This window comes from Elaeis guineensis, chromosome 4 (genome assembly GCF_000442705.2).
Source record: "Elaeis guineensis isolate ETL-2024a chromosome 4, EG11, whole genome shotgun sequence".
In the NCBI taxonomy this organism is placed as follows: domain Eukaryota; kingdom Viridiplantae; phylum Streptophyta; class Magnoliopsida; order Arecales; family Arecaceae; genus Elaeis; species Elaeis guineensis.
In genome coordinates this window covers 91740139-91756513 of record NC_025996.2, presented here as the reverse complement: position 1 = coordinate 91756513, position 16375 = coordinate 91740139, and the positions used below count along the sequence as shown (strand labels likewise).

The 16375-nt window shown below is 36.5% G+C and overlaps 1 protein-coding gene across 2 annotated transcripts; it reads left to right on the top strand.

Moving 5' to 3' along the window:
- Positions 1-454: 454 nt before the first annotated feature.
- LOC140857552 (uncharacterized) lies at positions 455-16012 on the top strand. 2 transcript variants are annotated; one of them, XM_073256701.1, is made up of 7 exons: positions 455-483; positions 707-784; positions 1426-1518; positions 14096-14231; positions 14552-14840; positions 15021-15075; positions 15709-16012. In XM_073256701.1, the coding sequence occupies exons 1-7, from the start codon at positions 460-462 to the stop codon at positions 15781-15783; spliced, it is 750 nt and encodes a 249-aa protein (XP_073112802.1). In that variant the 5' UTR covers positions 455-459; the 3' UTR covers positions 15784-16012. The 2 variants fall into 2 exon arrangements, with proteins under 2 accessions (XP_073112802.1, XP_073112801.1); XM_073256700.1 differs by lacking the exon at positions 455-483 and having other exon boundaries at positions 665-784.
- The last annotated feature ends 363 nt before the right edge of the window (positions 16013-16375 follow it).

Here is a 16375-nt window from a genome sequence, read left to right as displayed (position 1 = left end):
ACGTGCATACATCAGTATGTATGTGTATTTGTATTTATGTATGTGTAGTTATATCTTACTAGTTGCTATATCTAATAAGAACTCTTGAGCAATCAATTTCAATGAACATCTTATGTGTTGTGCATAAGAAACAACATGGGACCCCATAGTGCTTTCCAAAAGTACCCTATTTAAAGGAAGTGAAGTGAACTTCAGAATATGAGAAATATTTGGGATGGGAGATATTAGAGTTGATCTAGCTTTCCTTACTTCAATAAATCCTTCTTGAGAAAATATATTTTTTATTAATAGTAATAAGTCATTTAACAACAGTAAGTAGACAGTAAGCTGAATGAGAGTAACCAAACTTACTCAAAAAGAGCAAGTAATCCACATGGATAGCATGTGTCCAGAGACTAGTACTTGTATATTATAGCTTCAACTCATGTGACTTACCGTTTATTTTCAGCTGTAAATACAATGCAGGAGAGGATGGATAAGAAGGTAACGGAAGAAGCAGAGAAAAAAAAAGAAAAAAGAAAAAGCCTGCAAAGCATCAATTCAACTCCAGTTCAAATACTAATCAAACTCTTTGACATTAGTCTTAAATTTCAAACTCCACTTTAAGATGCAAGTTGTGGTTCGAATTACTAATCATAAATGGTAAGTATAGATAACCTTGCTGTGAGAGAGAGTTGATATGGCACGTTGCTCCCTTTGTGATCAGGTGTATGACTCCATTGTCTGCTTCGTTATATCTCCACAAGAATACTTTCCAAGATATCCTATTTGGATTGTTGTAAGGGTAAGTATGAGAAATTAGCTGAAGTAGAAGCGTGCATCTTGAAGGTATAATAAACTTATAATACTCATCTTAATTTATATGAACACATATCGCAAGGACTTTGAGTTGTGTGTAGATGTACAAACATTTGGTTTTTCTGCAGAATCATGATATTTTATGAATTGGTATGTTCTTTAAAAATTAAAAAAAAATTAGAAAATAAAAGTCGGTGTTTATCTGTGACTGTTCCTAGACCCTCTCAGACAATGGAAGTGGAATTATCTATTGTCATAAAGTTCTTCAGCTTTGTAGGCTATAAGTTTCTTTCTCGTTTTGAAGTTCCTTGGGTTCTTATTATTCCCTTTTCTAATAGAAATTTCAGCTTTCTTATTTTAGGAATATTCAATTAAACCTCAGAGGCAGTTGTAGTATAATCCTGTTCTTAGATTTTGAGTGCCATTAAGGTTTTATGATTTGATATAATGTTATACTGCTTACTACCATTACTAGTAAAGTAGTAATTTGATTGCCATCTCAGCTTCTTAATAAAGCAGTAATTCAATATATTGTTGGAATTTTCACTCATGTTGCATGCAATCTATTACCAGTACAAAAAAATGCAATGTTTTGAACCTCATGTCTTCAACAATTCTCATTTGCAGAGATTCAATTATTATGCAAAACGAAGGAGAAAAATAGAATCAAAAAGGACATTACTGCGCAATATTTCAGATTACGCAGAATACCTTTTTGAGGTTAGTTTCTCGTGTATTTTCGAGTTGTTTGTATGCTTGTTTGCTTTGCATATTTTCGCAGTTCTGTACCTTTTGGAGCTATGTCTCTGCTATTTCACTGCTGATTAAGGCAAGAGAAAGTTAATTTAATGTACTGCCGTATACTTCCTAATGTTATGTTGTGTTGTTATATAGTGTTTAGGAAACTTCCATGGTTTCTTTTTCTAATCTTTTGGTTGCATTTGCTTATTGCATTGCCTAAATGGTAGACTTATAATAGACAAAGCATTATCCTGTAAAATGGCGGTCTGCTATTTGTGCATTTCCTCAATTGATAACATTTGTCTTGGAGAGTTCTTAAATTGTTTGTTTGCAATTTGGAAGTCACTCTTTCAGCTGCTTCCATCAATGTCTTTGTGATTTTTTCCACCGCTCTCATTTTACATATTTAGAGTACCTGATTATGTCTGACTTAGTTGCTATTTCTGTTGAGTTGTAATGAATCTTTATTTTCATTTGTGAAAGTCTTGTCCACTGAAGAGTTTGGATAAAGAGAAGACTTTTTCTTTCTTTGTTTGGAAGTTAATTGTGTTTGGTTGAGGTCATAAGAGGGAGGATGGATGGGGGTTCAAAAAATTCTAGGAAGGATAGATGGAAAAGAGGGATTGTCCATCCATCCTGACCTACTAATTGCATCCTTCCAAATTGGGAGGATGTAAAAATGTGAGAGGTGGGTTTCTATGTTGACAAAATTACCTTCATTAATTTTTTGACAAACCCCTTACATTTCTTTACTTTATCATTCATTTTATTTTTATATTTTTTATTTTACCTATGCTATTACATTTTATTACCAATTATTTTTTATTTTACTACATAATTTCCATAATATAAGTAAATAATTAGAATTCTCTTCTATTTTTATTTATATTCACTATTTTCAATCAACTATTTATATTAAATTAGTTAACTATTTGAATTAAATTATTAATTAATTTTTATTTATATAATTAATATATAAATAAATTCATATATAATTAATTTATAAAATTATTTATTAAATTAAATTATAAATAAAATAGTGCTCTACTTTTTTAGTAAAAATAAGTGTTATAAATTGATAATAACAACTTTTTTATTAAAAGATAGTTTAGTAAAAATATTAGGTGGATATAATCCATCCTTCTTTTTATTCTTCTTATACCAAACTGAGGGGAATCATTCCCATCTATCTTTACATATTTAACCAAACACACAAGAGGATGGGTGGAAGACCCATCCATTTTGTCCCTCATCCATCCTTCCTCCAATCCATCATTCATACCAAATAGAGGGTAAAAGACATGGTAGAGTCTTTTCAAGACCTATAACTATTACTTAATATGCTACATATGTTTATTCATTTTTACTTTCTTCCCATGTGCACTTCTTTGTTGTTGATTGAAAGCTTGTGCTTGTTTACTTGGTATAAGTTATGTTAGAAAAACCAATAACAATTATGTTTGCCTGAATCATACAATTGCTGTAAACTGAAAACCATTTTTTGTACCCAGAGAAGAGAAACTAAAATCATGTTTGACTATATCTTAATTTGATCATTTCCTTGATTTTGATTAGAAAATCTTCTGTGCTTGCCTGATTAAAGTTCTATATTAAATACAATGAGACTTGAATCTATCTTGTTGTTGCCTACCATTTGAAGCCATCCCTATGTTGCCTATTTCATCCTCTTCTACACTGTCACAAATTGCAGGATGGCAATTAGCTATGAAGGTGAACCCTAAGAATAAGATGAAGAGAATTAAAAAGTAATATGCTTGTCAATTGCATGCTAGAATCAGACTTTTAGAACATGGAATTGAAACTTAAAGTTATAACAGGCTTAACAGCTATGATATGAGAGAGTATGACATAGACAAACCATAATAAAAGAGTAGATTTCATATCCTAGGGCCAAGAGGGAGGAACATTCTTTTTTGGAGATTAATATCATAAAAGAATTTGAAAACAAGTAGAAAAGCCAGAAATAGATAAGTCTCATATGTGACTAGTGATGTTCTTTTGAACAAGCTTGGATCAAGAAAGGGATATTGATAATTTAGTTAAGATGACAAAGGTATAGATTAATTTAGGGACTGCTAGTCCATGGCAAATTATCTTTGGGAAGTTTGGTTTGACTTTGTTTCCTCCAACTGTAATGTGCTTCTAACTCCATGGAAAAAAAGCATAATAGAAGAATGAAAATATGGTCAGGAATAACATTAATGTTTATCTACGTGTCAGTTTGTTTGAAACAAATAAAAAGTTTCTTTTATAAAAAGACCTGCATGATGCCCTCTTTGATACTGTCATTTTTTTTAGTTAGTATAAAGAAGTGTCATTTTCTTCATTGGCTTTGATCAAAAATTGGAATCTCATAGTTGAGAATTAAATTAAAAGAACTGAGCTGCTTTGTTACTATATGTCACAATATTATTTTGAAGAGCTTCGATCATGAAATTGAACTCATTTTCTAATGCCACAATGGTAAGAGAATCGATTAAGGGGAGAATGGAAGAAGATCAATGAAAAGAAGGGACAGATAGAGCAGGATTCTTTTGCTCTAATACCAAACAAGTACAGGACCTCCGAGGATGGCTTCCAAGAGCATAGGTGGGCTGGGTTGATGAAAATAAAGGACATAGACATAGAGAGGAAAGAAGAGGACACTTGTTAAAGCTGGTATGTGTGACATGTAATGTTTGCAGCATGCCATGTTGACTTCCCTATCAACCAACGGGCATTGGTCTTTTGACTGATTTGCTTAGACCAGTTGGTGCAAGCTCTTTTTTGCCTTAATGAAGAGGATTTCAAAATTTCTAGTGAAATTAGTTTGGCCTTAATGACAAGTTCAAGTGTGTTCCTAGGAAAGAGAAGATAGGAGAACAATATTTTTGGTATTTTTACATTGACGATATAGAAAATTAAGGTACATCTGATAAATCTCTTTCACGATATAGAAAATTAAGGTACATCTGATAAATCTCTGTCACGAGGAACACTTCAGAGGAAGGATTAGTAAAAGGCTAAAACCTCATAATAGGTCACACTTCCAATGCTAGGGGTTTCTTCTAATGAATGGTGATGGTGTGCAGGAGCGGGCCAGAACTCCACTTCGAGAGATAATGTTGAGTGGTCTATTAGCCATGACCGAAAACGAAGGATCATACACTCCTTGTGGTTGGAACAGATCTGGGAGTAAATGACACTGGGCTAGTTTGATAAGTTTGGTAGGTGACTGTTGTGTTTTGTTGAAGTTGTGCGAGGGGCTTCCTCTGCTATGCAGTCAATATCTTTTTATAGAGGGCTAGGGAGATCTTTTCATTTAATGCCAAGTTCTTCATGATGGGAGTTCTTTGTTGCTATATTGTCCTTCAATTGCAGCATCGTTGTGTCACCTAGCCATTGGTTGTCTCATCCTTGAGTCAAGCTTTAGTTGCTCAACATGTATGTCTCTCAGCAGCCATATGGATGTCTTTAGATGGCTGTTTTCTCTTGCAAGCATCTTGTTTTCTGCTTGTCATATGTGCTTCCTATTGGTCCTCTTTGACCCTAGGTTGGTGAACCTCCATGGTTCTCCCACCTTCTTAGCTTGAATAGCACTCATTTGGGTGCTAGGTGGTTATACTCTTTGCATTAACAACCATTCCATGATTGCGTCAAAATTGTGCTTTGCCACCTCAGCTTCTCATAGGTATGCATAGTTTCTTTGCATGTGGTCCTTCTCCTGGCACGTGACACAGGGCAATTTAGGGGATGCTTGTTGTGCACAGTTGGGCCTAGGACATGAGAAATCATGGAAATTTAGGGAAGAGAGAGTAGAGAAAAGTAGAGAAGGCATTAGAGAGAAATAGGGGAGAGAATGAGAGTAAGACAAGAGAAGGGATAGGAGAGAGGGACAAGATGATAGAAATAGCTTTCTTTCTCAACAACACAAACTCATAGAATGCATGATTTAAGTCTATTCTTAGCATTCCCCTATGATACATATTATTCTACCAAGGAAATTGTGCCGAATTGGCAGGTTCAAGTTGTGCCGAATCTCCCCTATGATATATATGTATTCTACCAAGGAAAGCTGAATCATATGGAACTGGCAGGTTCAGGTTGTGCCGAATTAGACTGCTCGGGATTGGCATAGTTATGCTAATTAAATTAGTTCGCCACCTTAGTTGATTAAAACTAGGGTTTTAAATTTTGTGGGATGGAGGTGTCTTAGTATCTCCATGGAACGAGAAGCCCAACTATCCTGTACCATCCTAGTATTAGTCTTGGTCATGTGTCCTGGTAGATATCTTCCATTCCTCTCCCTTTCTTTTCTTCATTTCTTTTTTTTCTCTTTCCTTCCTTTTCTTTCTTTTTCTTCTATCTTCTTTTCTTTCCTTCCTTTTCTTTCTTTTTCATCTATCTTCTTTTCTTTCCTTTCCTTTTCCTTTCTTTTCTTATCCCTTCCTTTCTTTTTTCTCTCTTTCTTTTTTTCCTTCTTTTCTTCCTTTCTTTTACTTTTGCCTTCCTTTCTTTTTTTCATTTTTCTTTTTCTTTCCTTTTACTTTTTCCCTTTCATCATCTTCCTTTCTTTCTTTTCTCTTTTTTCTTCTCTCCTCGCATGGATGGGTTTCAGAGTCCCATCCCCATCCCAGTCTCGTTTTCTCATAGGAATGGGATGGGATAACAGGGACAGCCCCCATCTCGCCAGGACATAAAACCTTTGATTAAAACCACTCCCCCACTTCCCTAGCTTGATCAATAGTCCCCATCCCGCTAGGATTACGGTTGCTTGAAGCAATTCCTTGCTTGACCTTGCCCTCTTTGTTTCCCTCTCTGTCATCATAGGTAAGAATCCCTCCTCCTCCTTCCCCTTTCCCTCTTCCCACTGTCCCTCTCTCTTGGCCCTAACCCTCGAATAGTGGGGACTTGCTTGCTCTTCCCCTCCCTCTCTCCCCTCTCCCCCTCTTTTGGCCTTAATCCTACAATGACAAGGGCTCGCTTGGCCTTTCCCTCTCTTCCCCTCCCTCTCCTCCCTCTCTCTCTCCCCCGTCTCTCTCGCCATCTTTGTTTTGGAGCAGAGATTGGAATAGGGGAGAATTTTTTTTATAATTTTCATTTCAAACTTTTTTATTTTTTGAATTCTGAATTGAAGTTGGCAAACCCTATGCTAATTTTAGTTCAAAATCTGAAAATAAAAAGATGAAGAGGTTGGAACATCCTTGGTATGGTACGATATGGACCTGTACATTACTGAGCTGGTTGTTGACTGGTACGGGCCCTGATAGTAGTTTTAGGAACCTTGTATCCTACCCTAACTTAAAGATCAGATAACTAAGTATGTTAAAATGATAACTTATGTCCCAAGTAACTTTTAGGTCCGAAAACTTGATAGCCAAGTAACTTAAGGTTCTAGGTATGAACCAAGGTTTGGATTACTGGTCCGCAATACTTAGCAAGAATTGTATTGGTAAGTTACCTATTCGGTCCATACATCAAACTGAACCTCGGTACCATGTCAGCACCTTATTAGTATTGTATGGTATGATCAGTCTGTACAAGCAGTATGGGTTTATACAACAGACCTTGTTAAGGACTAAATGACTTAGTGGCCAAGGCTCAAGTAAAATAATGAAATATAGACCTTAGAAACTAATAATTTAGACTATCAAATAGTTTTGATGCTCCAAGTGGGTTCCTTGATGCTCTTGGCCATTGGATAAGGGCTAAAATAATCATGATATAATTATGATGCATGATCCAAGCCATTGACTTCATTGCCACATGTCTACCAATGTCTCATTATGAAATTAAAGAATACTAGAGAGAAAGGGACATAGATTTGTGAGAGTGACAAGAGAAGGGTAGGAAGCCAACTTGGACCAAAGAAAATATCTTTTGTTCTCAAAATCAAACAAACATATAGTATATGACTTCGTGACTATTTATATTTTTCTTATATCATGTTTGTGTGTATGTGTCGATTGTAACTTAAGGATGGGGCCAAGTAACAAAATATTTTAAAAAGCATTACAACCTAGAATCCATGTATCTTGATGGCCAACTAAGTTGAGATCCAAGTTAACAGCTATATAATGACTAAAGCTCCAAAAAAGTACTAGGTAAATATAGACTCAAAACAAGAACAATTTGAACCATCAAATGGCTTTGATGCTCCAATGGTATTGCCAGATAACATCATCCAATGTCCAAACAGACCCTAAAAGAATAAGTGACTTTGTTTGATGTCAATCTGTTGTTGATGCAATGATATCTTGTAATCCCAAACATGGTAATTTAAGTCTATGTAGTAAACTTCATCATAATTTTTATATTTTTCCGATGGCCCCCAAGACTCCACCTGACTAGAGTAGAGCCTGGAAATTGATGCCTCAGATGTTAGTTTGAATGAGTCCAGAGGAGCTGTCCGGCACACATGTTTATCCATGGCTTAGAAAGAATAAGCTTGTTCTTTAGAACTTCCAGAGCTGCAATTTTGGCCTCACTTCTTGCAAAAGATACCTCAAAAAGATTTGGATCTGGTGCATAGCATTTTTCATACTTCAGACTTGCAATCAAGGTTTTATCTTTGCCAGGTGAGACACTCGATTTTTTTTCTGCTGCTGAAGTTATTCTTTGAGTCACTTCTCTTCCAGAATCAATGCTGTTGGGGAAGTTTCATGCTAAAGCATTCTAGGGGCAGATGTTATTATCTTCTGATTTGTATTGTGTTCTGCAGAGTAAGCTTTAGCAGCAAACCTATCATTGTCAATATGTCCTAGTCAATAATTTTCTCCAAGTTTCCTTCCTGACCTGATATATCAGCTGACTTTTGAGATATGCTGTAGGAACCAAACCACTGAGGACTACTCTGTGAGTGGCTATTTGATTAAACAGAATCCCCAGCTAGGGAGAAAGTAGAGGTACAGACGGCTGAAGTTTACAGAATATGCAATCAAACCTTCTTTTGGTAGCATTTCTGCACAATCTATGTGCAATGTGAGGGCAATTCAATTCTCAATCTATGTGCAATGAGAGGGCAATTCAATTCTCCTGCATGCGGAAAATAGCAACCTTGCTTTGATATTTTGGACCTCTGTCATGATATTCCATTTTGTTAAATCAGATAGAGTGCCACTGGCATTCCACAGTCAAAGCACTAAGAGGGCTGATTTTAAGCCCTGAGATAGGATTTCAAAGATTTGTTGTTGCCAATTTACTTGGAGTGGGTCGGTATAGGCCAGAGGGAATGATCTGATAGTACAAATTTGTAAAGCTTCATGGCAGAAGCTTTAATCCAACCAGCAAGTTTCTTGAATCCTTGGCCAGCTTTAACCTTTGATTGTTCTCCTAGTTGTGATGGTTGACTTCTTCCATAAGTAGCATTTTAGGAGGTGCTGAGCTTCTTTTTCCAAGAATTACGTAACTAGTCCTGGTTCTCTGTTTCTAATTTGTTTCCTCTAAATTAGAAAGATTCTCATAAATGTTCTCCAATTGTTTCCTCAGATATTTTCCTTTGCTGTTGGATTGGATTAATGATGGATGAACATCATAATTGAGGTCACATGCAAGCCCTAGTACACCATGAGACTTTCAAGAAAGAGGACAAATCTTTTTATATGAAGGGTTTTTGTGAAAAGAAAAAGGATGAATGACTTTTATAGAGGTCATGATGGGTCAACTTGGGCAAATTCTTCTCAGGCTAAAAAACAATCAACCTTACCCAACTTATTTATAATTGGGTAAAAAAGAATAGACCCACCCAATCCACTTATATGGACCCATACTAAACTGGTCAACACAGTTTTGGCCTCACATGTTAATTATGCCTTAAAAATGCATTAGAAGGGCCAAGAAATGAGGATATGTGGTTGGGTGTCAAAATAAAGGGTGAGAGTGATGAGAAGAAATTTAAGTGGAGATCAACAAAAAGTTTTGACAAATCTTGGACACATTATTCACTCTACCTTTTCTATTTAGCATATTTTGTTTTTATTTTTGATCATTAATTAGGCAACCTTCATATTGACCTAAACCAAAGCTTAACAAGTGAGATAGGATTGAGGGAGAAGATGAAGAAGAGGGGAGAGAAGAGAACCAGAAGAGAAGTAGAAGAAGAAGAGAGAAGAAGGCAGAGGGAGGGAGGAGGAATTCTTAATGTTCTACAATCTCAATAATTCAAGTTGTGTTTTCAATTAACATAGCAATGGGTTTTATAAACAACCTAAAATCCGTATGAGAGTTTGCATAAAAATAAATTTTGCAGTCTGCATAAAATTCTAATTCTAGAGTGAGTAGAGTCCGTAAAGTGCTAGTTCTAGAGTCCATAGAAAAATAAAATTCCTTAATTTCTATATTTGTGCCTAACAAAAAGTGCGCCTAATTTTCTTATTATTGGATGGTCCTCTGTCATACTCTTCTGGTTAGAAAGAACTCAACTTCGGAGAGTTTGACTGCAAGTATCACTCTAGAAGCTCAGGATTTAAGGCGCAAAACCTATCCTATGTAATCTAGAAAGCATCAAATGAAGGGCAACCTTTTCGTTGGACAAGATAAAGATAGAAACCACCATCAGAAGAAGTAACAATCTCATCATCCAAAATTGTCCCAATCTCATCCCTCTACTAAACTGAAGTACTTGTAGGAACACTAGATGGCAAAGCAAGGGCTTAGAGATGCCTCGGTAAGGTAATAAATCTTTCATATTGAAAATAGGACTAACATTCATGGAATCAGGTAGATCAAGTAAATACGCATTAGGTCCAAGTTTTCTAATGTTGGGTAATGGTCCAATGGCTTAGGCATGAATTTCTTGAAGGAATATTTATGCAAGAATTTTGGACGAATGTGAACTATGACATTATCTCCCATATTAAACTCCTTTGCCCTACGATGTACATCAACAAGAAGTTTATAATCCACATTACTCATTGCAATTTTGCACCTAAATTTATGGTTTAGGATATAGATACCCTTTCTAACAGGAATTTGAGGGGGTGATTTATTCTTAGGCCTAGACTCTTTACTTGAGAGTTCAGTAGGGGTCAAAATGATGTTCTTTCTTGTATGCTTAAACACATAGGTGTTCTTCCTACCATGGTTGGGTCCCATCTAAGTTATAAAGTCATAGGTGCCGTAACAAAATATATGCCACATCTATAGGTGACACATCCCAATACACCTCATCCTTATAATCTCCCATTTTGATGGGCACTAAATTTAAAGTTGTCTTATTAATCTAGCCTCCTTAAAAAGGCTTGGAGTGTGGCTCTAGCTTCAGGTTCAATCTAGCTACAGTAGCCTTGGAGACCATATTCATGGTGCTACCCCCATCTATAACCAACTTAGATCTCTCATTGCATCTAATGAAGGTGTGAAAAATAGTAGTATGCTTCTACTCATCAATATCCATGGTAGTGGACAAAATACACCCCATTACATTACAATGGTGATCATCTATCTCTAAATCATCCTCAAACTCTTCCTCATCCCCAAAATATTCTACGAGATCGGCTACCTAGTCCTCATCCTTATGTGGATCATTAGACTATTGCTCTAGTGCTAAAGCTCTTAGGATTTGAGCATGTTGGCTCAATTGCTCATATTATTGACTCATTCGCTCAAATTTGTCTATGAAGTTCATAAAAGCTTGAGGGTCAAATTATGGTGCAGAAGTGGAGGGAATAACATTTATAATAGTTTGGTCCATAGTGGAGGGTGGTTTCTTTGTTCATGGTGTGATGAAGTGAAGTACAGGGACAATAAAAGTATGCAGAGTTAGACTTAAAATTGCGATAAATGATTATCAATCTTGAACTATGATGCATATACATGAGACTAGTATGTTTAATGCAAATGATGTGCCAAAGTCCACAAACTAGGCTAGATGCAGCAAACTTGCAGGATAGATGCAAACAAAGCTCAGGTGCCAACAAACAAGATCAGAGTTTGCGGAACCATCCCGAATCGCTCGGTTCAAGGCATATTGAGCTGTGTTGGTGGCGGATTGGGATGGTTCTGACAATCGAAATGAGAAATTGGAGGAGGGGGAGAGGCAGAAGGAAAAAGAGAAAAAGAGATATAGGAAAGGGAAGGAGAGGGAGAGGAAAGAAGGCCGTTGGAGGCTGTCGGAGGCCTCAACAGTCTCCAGCAGCCGCTAAGGCCACTGCGCCGCTACCGAGTCTGGTGGAAAGTTGGAGGGGCTCTACACTTCTCCTGATCGAAACAAGGGCTTTGGCCCCTCTTTCATTTTTTATTTTCCTTTTTTTTTTTGGTTCGGCTCGGTTTGGCATATCATGGTGTAATGGATTCGAAACACGAAAATAACCTGTCCTCTTGTGGGTATAAGGTTGTGTATATATGATCCTCCCTAAACCCTATAGTGGCAGGACCCTCATGCATAGGATGTCTTTTTATAGAATAGTCGTTTTTTGGTTTCATTGCTTGAAGTGTGTCTTTTTATATTGCAACATAGTTGCATAACTAATTAAATCAATATTGACATTTAATAGGGGATGGAGGAGCTTTATCTAGATCATTTAGTAAAGAGAAGGATTGGGATAGTTTTCAAATTGGTTTGGCTTTTTGGACCAAAAGGTCCATATAGGCATGGTTTACTCTGCTAGATTGTACCACTTGTTACGAGCTGTATAGTACCATACTGGTAGTGTATGAGGCTTGGTTTGCCCCATATTAAGTATTAGTACTGAGATATATACCATAGCATTACTAGGTAGTCGGTACAGAGTGTACCAATTGGGCATCAGCACAGGGTCTGGTATGGTGACTGCAAACCATTGAGGTGCCTTTTGGTGCTTTTAGAACTTGAGTTCCATCAACTGACTCGGTCAGTTCGGGTTTTTTATTGTCAGATAAACAAATTTTGGTTGGGTTAGATTTATGGCAGATTTTGGTTGAGATCTCAGATCTTGGGATTGGGTAGGTTGGGTGTTCAAGTCATCAAGTTGTGTTCTAGTCGACCCTACTGAACCTGAACCCAACCTGTTTGTAGGCTTGCTACCTTGTAGAAGAATCCTTTCTTTTAGCTCTATGAATCACTTCTATTTAACCTTGACTCAGTGATGGGTGCACAAAACAAAGAAAACATGAATGGATCTAGGGGACATGGCTGGAGCTCTGATGGAAGCTAGAAGAAAAGATTGAAAGCAGACTGTTGCATTCACTCTCTCCTCTCTCTAAATCTGGCTTCTGTGCTGGTTCCACCTGAAGAAGTTGAAAAACCTTTTCTCTCAGCAACAGGGAGTCAATGATATGGATGGCATAAGTGCATATTCTTCCCCTATTGTTATTAAGTAGTTCTCATGTTTTTGATACTCTTACCTTTATCCAATGGTTTGTGGTCTGGGTTAGGTTCTTCTAAATGAATAGTTGCAAATTATAGGAAGCATCCGGTGATATTAACTTTCGTCATTAATTTAGTGAAGTGGGCTTCTTTTCTGTTGCCTCTGCTTATATTTTTTAATTGTTCATGAATTTGGATGTTCATAGATATATTGCAATGTCAATTCGTTGGTTTTCTTTCCAAACCATGAATTTATGAATGACCCCATTTTAGTTATTTCTGCAAAACTTTGGATACAGGGGTACATAATATTTCAAAAAATGTCAGTGATATTACCAGCTTACATATGAGAAGTTTTAAGTATAGTTTTATGGGTAAAAGATTCCATTTCACGAAGATATTGGATTGAAAAAGGGATCAAGGCATACTTTTTTCACTGTCATGACATATACTGTTGTGTCAAGCATTCTAGCTGATAGAGAGATCATTAAACTAGTTCTGCTTTTATATTTTCTCTAAATGCATCATTTGGTTTTGATAGGAACTGATGGTGGTGTAGAAGCAATATAATTCAAGTGGATTGCACAGCTTAGGTTTATTAGTATGTATGCAACTCCAATTATGCTAAGTTACTGGGAGAACTTACTTTTATGTAAGAACATGTCAATGAACATTTTGTGGGTCATAACGGAAGAAGATAATCCCTTCTTTATGCTTAATGCTAAATGCCATTATTTATTCCTGAAATACTTGTGTTGTCATCTACCATTAGCTAGTTTTCGGAAACTTGATTAAATTGAGAATAAGATCACTATTACATTCTTTATCATGGATGATTTCAATATCTTCATAATGACCAAAATAACCGGGAAAGGTACCACCATACAATGTGTTCTTTGACAGCTTGAGCTTTTTAAATGTGGGAATTTTTGCATCTGCTAACTTAATATGCTCATTTGTATTATATTATGATTTTGACCGCAGAAGTGAGGAAATTCAATTTTGATGCCTATCTGCAGCTTTATCCATCTTTATTTTGATAATGGTATATTATTAGTTATTGAAGCACATATAGAAAAGTCAACATGCCACTCAGTGATTCTCATGTTCAGCTGGTAGTTGTTTATGCTTTCACAGTCGTCCATTAGAAATTTGTTTATGCCGTAGTTCTTCTTTAATAATTTTCTAGTTAGTTCTGGTACTGTGTAGGACCGTGATTTTAGAGCTTTGCCCTAATCTTCTCTGCCTTTTGTCTTTTTTACTGAGATTCAGAGCTGGCGAGATGAAGATGAACGAAACACAACAAATGATGGAGCCCCATGGTTTAGAAGGCACTATTCAGCCAGGGGAACAAAGAAAAGTGGTTTCCATGTACATGAACCTCGATGGGAAGATTACAGAACCAAGAGTAAGGACTTCATTATCTTTGTTCTGCACCAGTTTATTCTTCTGTTAATAACTTATCCTCTGCCAATGACAACAAAGTATCCTGTTGATGAATTGAAAGAAACACTTTCTGTTCATCAAGTTCAATTTGCCGAACTTTTTCTAATTTTCTTCTCTCTCTCTTTCTCTCTCTCCTCTCTTTCTTCTATGAGGATATGCCTAAGATACTACAGTGATAGTCAAACCTATGAAAAACAAGTTTAAAGGGATGGAAGGAACATCCTTCTGGAACATGCAGATCAAAACTGAACTGTTGATACCAAAATAGATCTTCTTTTTTAGGAAGAGGTGCATTTGTATTTTGTTCGACCGATGATGATGATGATGAAGTTGAAACCATATTCCGGTCTGCATTCGGAGGGGCAAGATACTCTTATTGGTCTTTCAGTGGTTTTGAAAATTTTCAATGGAGGAACTCTTCCAGCCATGCTCACAGTAAAAGCTCTCGGAACTGGAGTTATGAATCAGATGATGAAACTGATACTTCCCTCGAGTCAGAACTAGCTTCTGAACGGTTAGCTCTTGGGTTGAGTGCATCTGGGCCATTAAAACTTGAAGAAGTTAAAAATGCGTAAGTTCTTAAACTTTTCATTATGAACTATTTGCTGTCATTCTGAGGATTGATATGATGATATTTCTTCTGGTCCATGCGCTCTTATTGCATGTGTAGTCGGTTAAATGTTCATTTATAGTTTCAAGGACCTGGAGCATGATGCATTTGTCATTATGAACTTGTGCCGTTGTTTTTCAGGTATCGAGCCTGTGCCTTAAGATGGCATCCTGATCGTCACCAAGGTGCATCAAAGGTAAGCCAAATTAGCTCTTTTTTCCCTTCACTCGGTGGAACCAATGTAGGTTCCAAGCTTGAATGGAAAAACTTGGTTGACAACAGGTAGCTGGCGAGTTTCATGCTAGAGGTTATCTATAAACCACAGAAATAGCATAAGAAAGTTCATCTTGTATGTCTAAACCTTGGGTCTGCCGACACATGCTATTGTTCATCCAATGGCAACAAGCATGAGATGCTTTTCAGAGTAGGCTTCCACATGGTAGAGAATCAACCTGTTTTGGAAGAGAAAGCAAGTCCACAGACCTGCTTTGAAGCCAATGCTTGTTTGAAGCTCTGCTGCATGCTATAGGGAATGCTTGGATACGTATAATGTATCTCATATGAATACATTATGAATAATCTTATGCAGTGGAAGGTGTTCTCCCAAAACTGTGGAGTGAATCTTCAACACAAAAATTTAGAAAAATAACTCTTTGGATGCCCCAGTATCTCCAAAAGCTGCATATATTTAATATGTCTATTAAGATAGTGATCTTTCTTCCCCAGCTCCTAATTCTCCATTTAATGGAGCTGTCATTGTATTCTTGGAACCAAGATTCTTTTGTTGGAACTAACAGAGCAAAATTATCTGTTTTTGATGCATGAACAGGTAGCGGCAGAGGAGAAATTCAAGCATTGCAGTGCAGCGTACAAGATATTATGTGATAGATTGGCTGTGAGCTAAGGAGTTTAAGGCATGAGAATCAAGAGGGTCCATCTGCAGTTTTGTAACCATAATTTATTAAAGGAAAAGCTTTACCAAAGTTCTTTGTTAAATTAGCTTATTCAAGCATGAATTCCCGAGCTATAAGATGCGTCTTCAAACAGTTAAATGTATCTTATACAGGAAAAAAACAATTAAATGTATCATTTAAAAGAATTGATATCTTTAACAAACTTAAAAATTGATAGCATATCTATAGCCGTCCATCAGTGCAAGTTGCTTTATTATTGTTATTTTTTTTAAATTTATGGTAGTAGCTGATACAGGGAGCAAAATCTTATCTTGATGAATGCTGACATGCCTGGTACTTCGGATTTGTCCGGCCTTTGATTCTGACCGATCAGAGATATTTTTATGATCGAACCAAGCTGACATTTTATGAAAGTATTATATTTGATATTTTTGTCCGATTGGGAAAATTCTGTAATCCGTGGTAATAGCTTGCCATGGGCAAATAACGGGGCAAATAACAAAGAAGATATTGATGCATCTCTCTAGGTAAGGTAGAGAATGATTGTATCTTGCTTGATAAGATAAGAGTAGCAATTTGATA

Bases quoted from the DNA above. Each gene is read 5' to 3' on its own strand.
- LOC140857552 (XM_073256700.1), top strand. From the start codon at position 680: ATGGCACGTTGCTCCCTTTGTGATCAGGTGTATGACTCCATTGTCTGC. The intron at 1,519-14,095 runs GTTAGTTTCTCG...ACTGAGATTCAG, and splicing joins ACGCAGAATACCTTTTTGAG to AGCTGGCGAGATGAAGATGA. The intron at 15,076-15,708 runs GTAAGCCAAATT...ATGCATGAACAG, and splicing joins GTCACCAAGGTGCATCAAAG to GTAGCGGCAGAGGAGAAATT.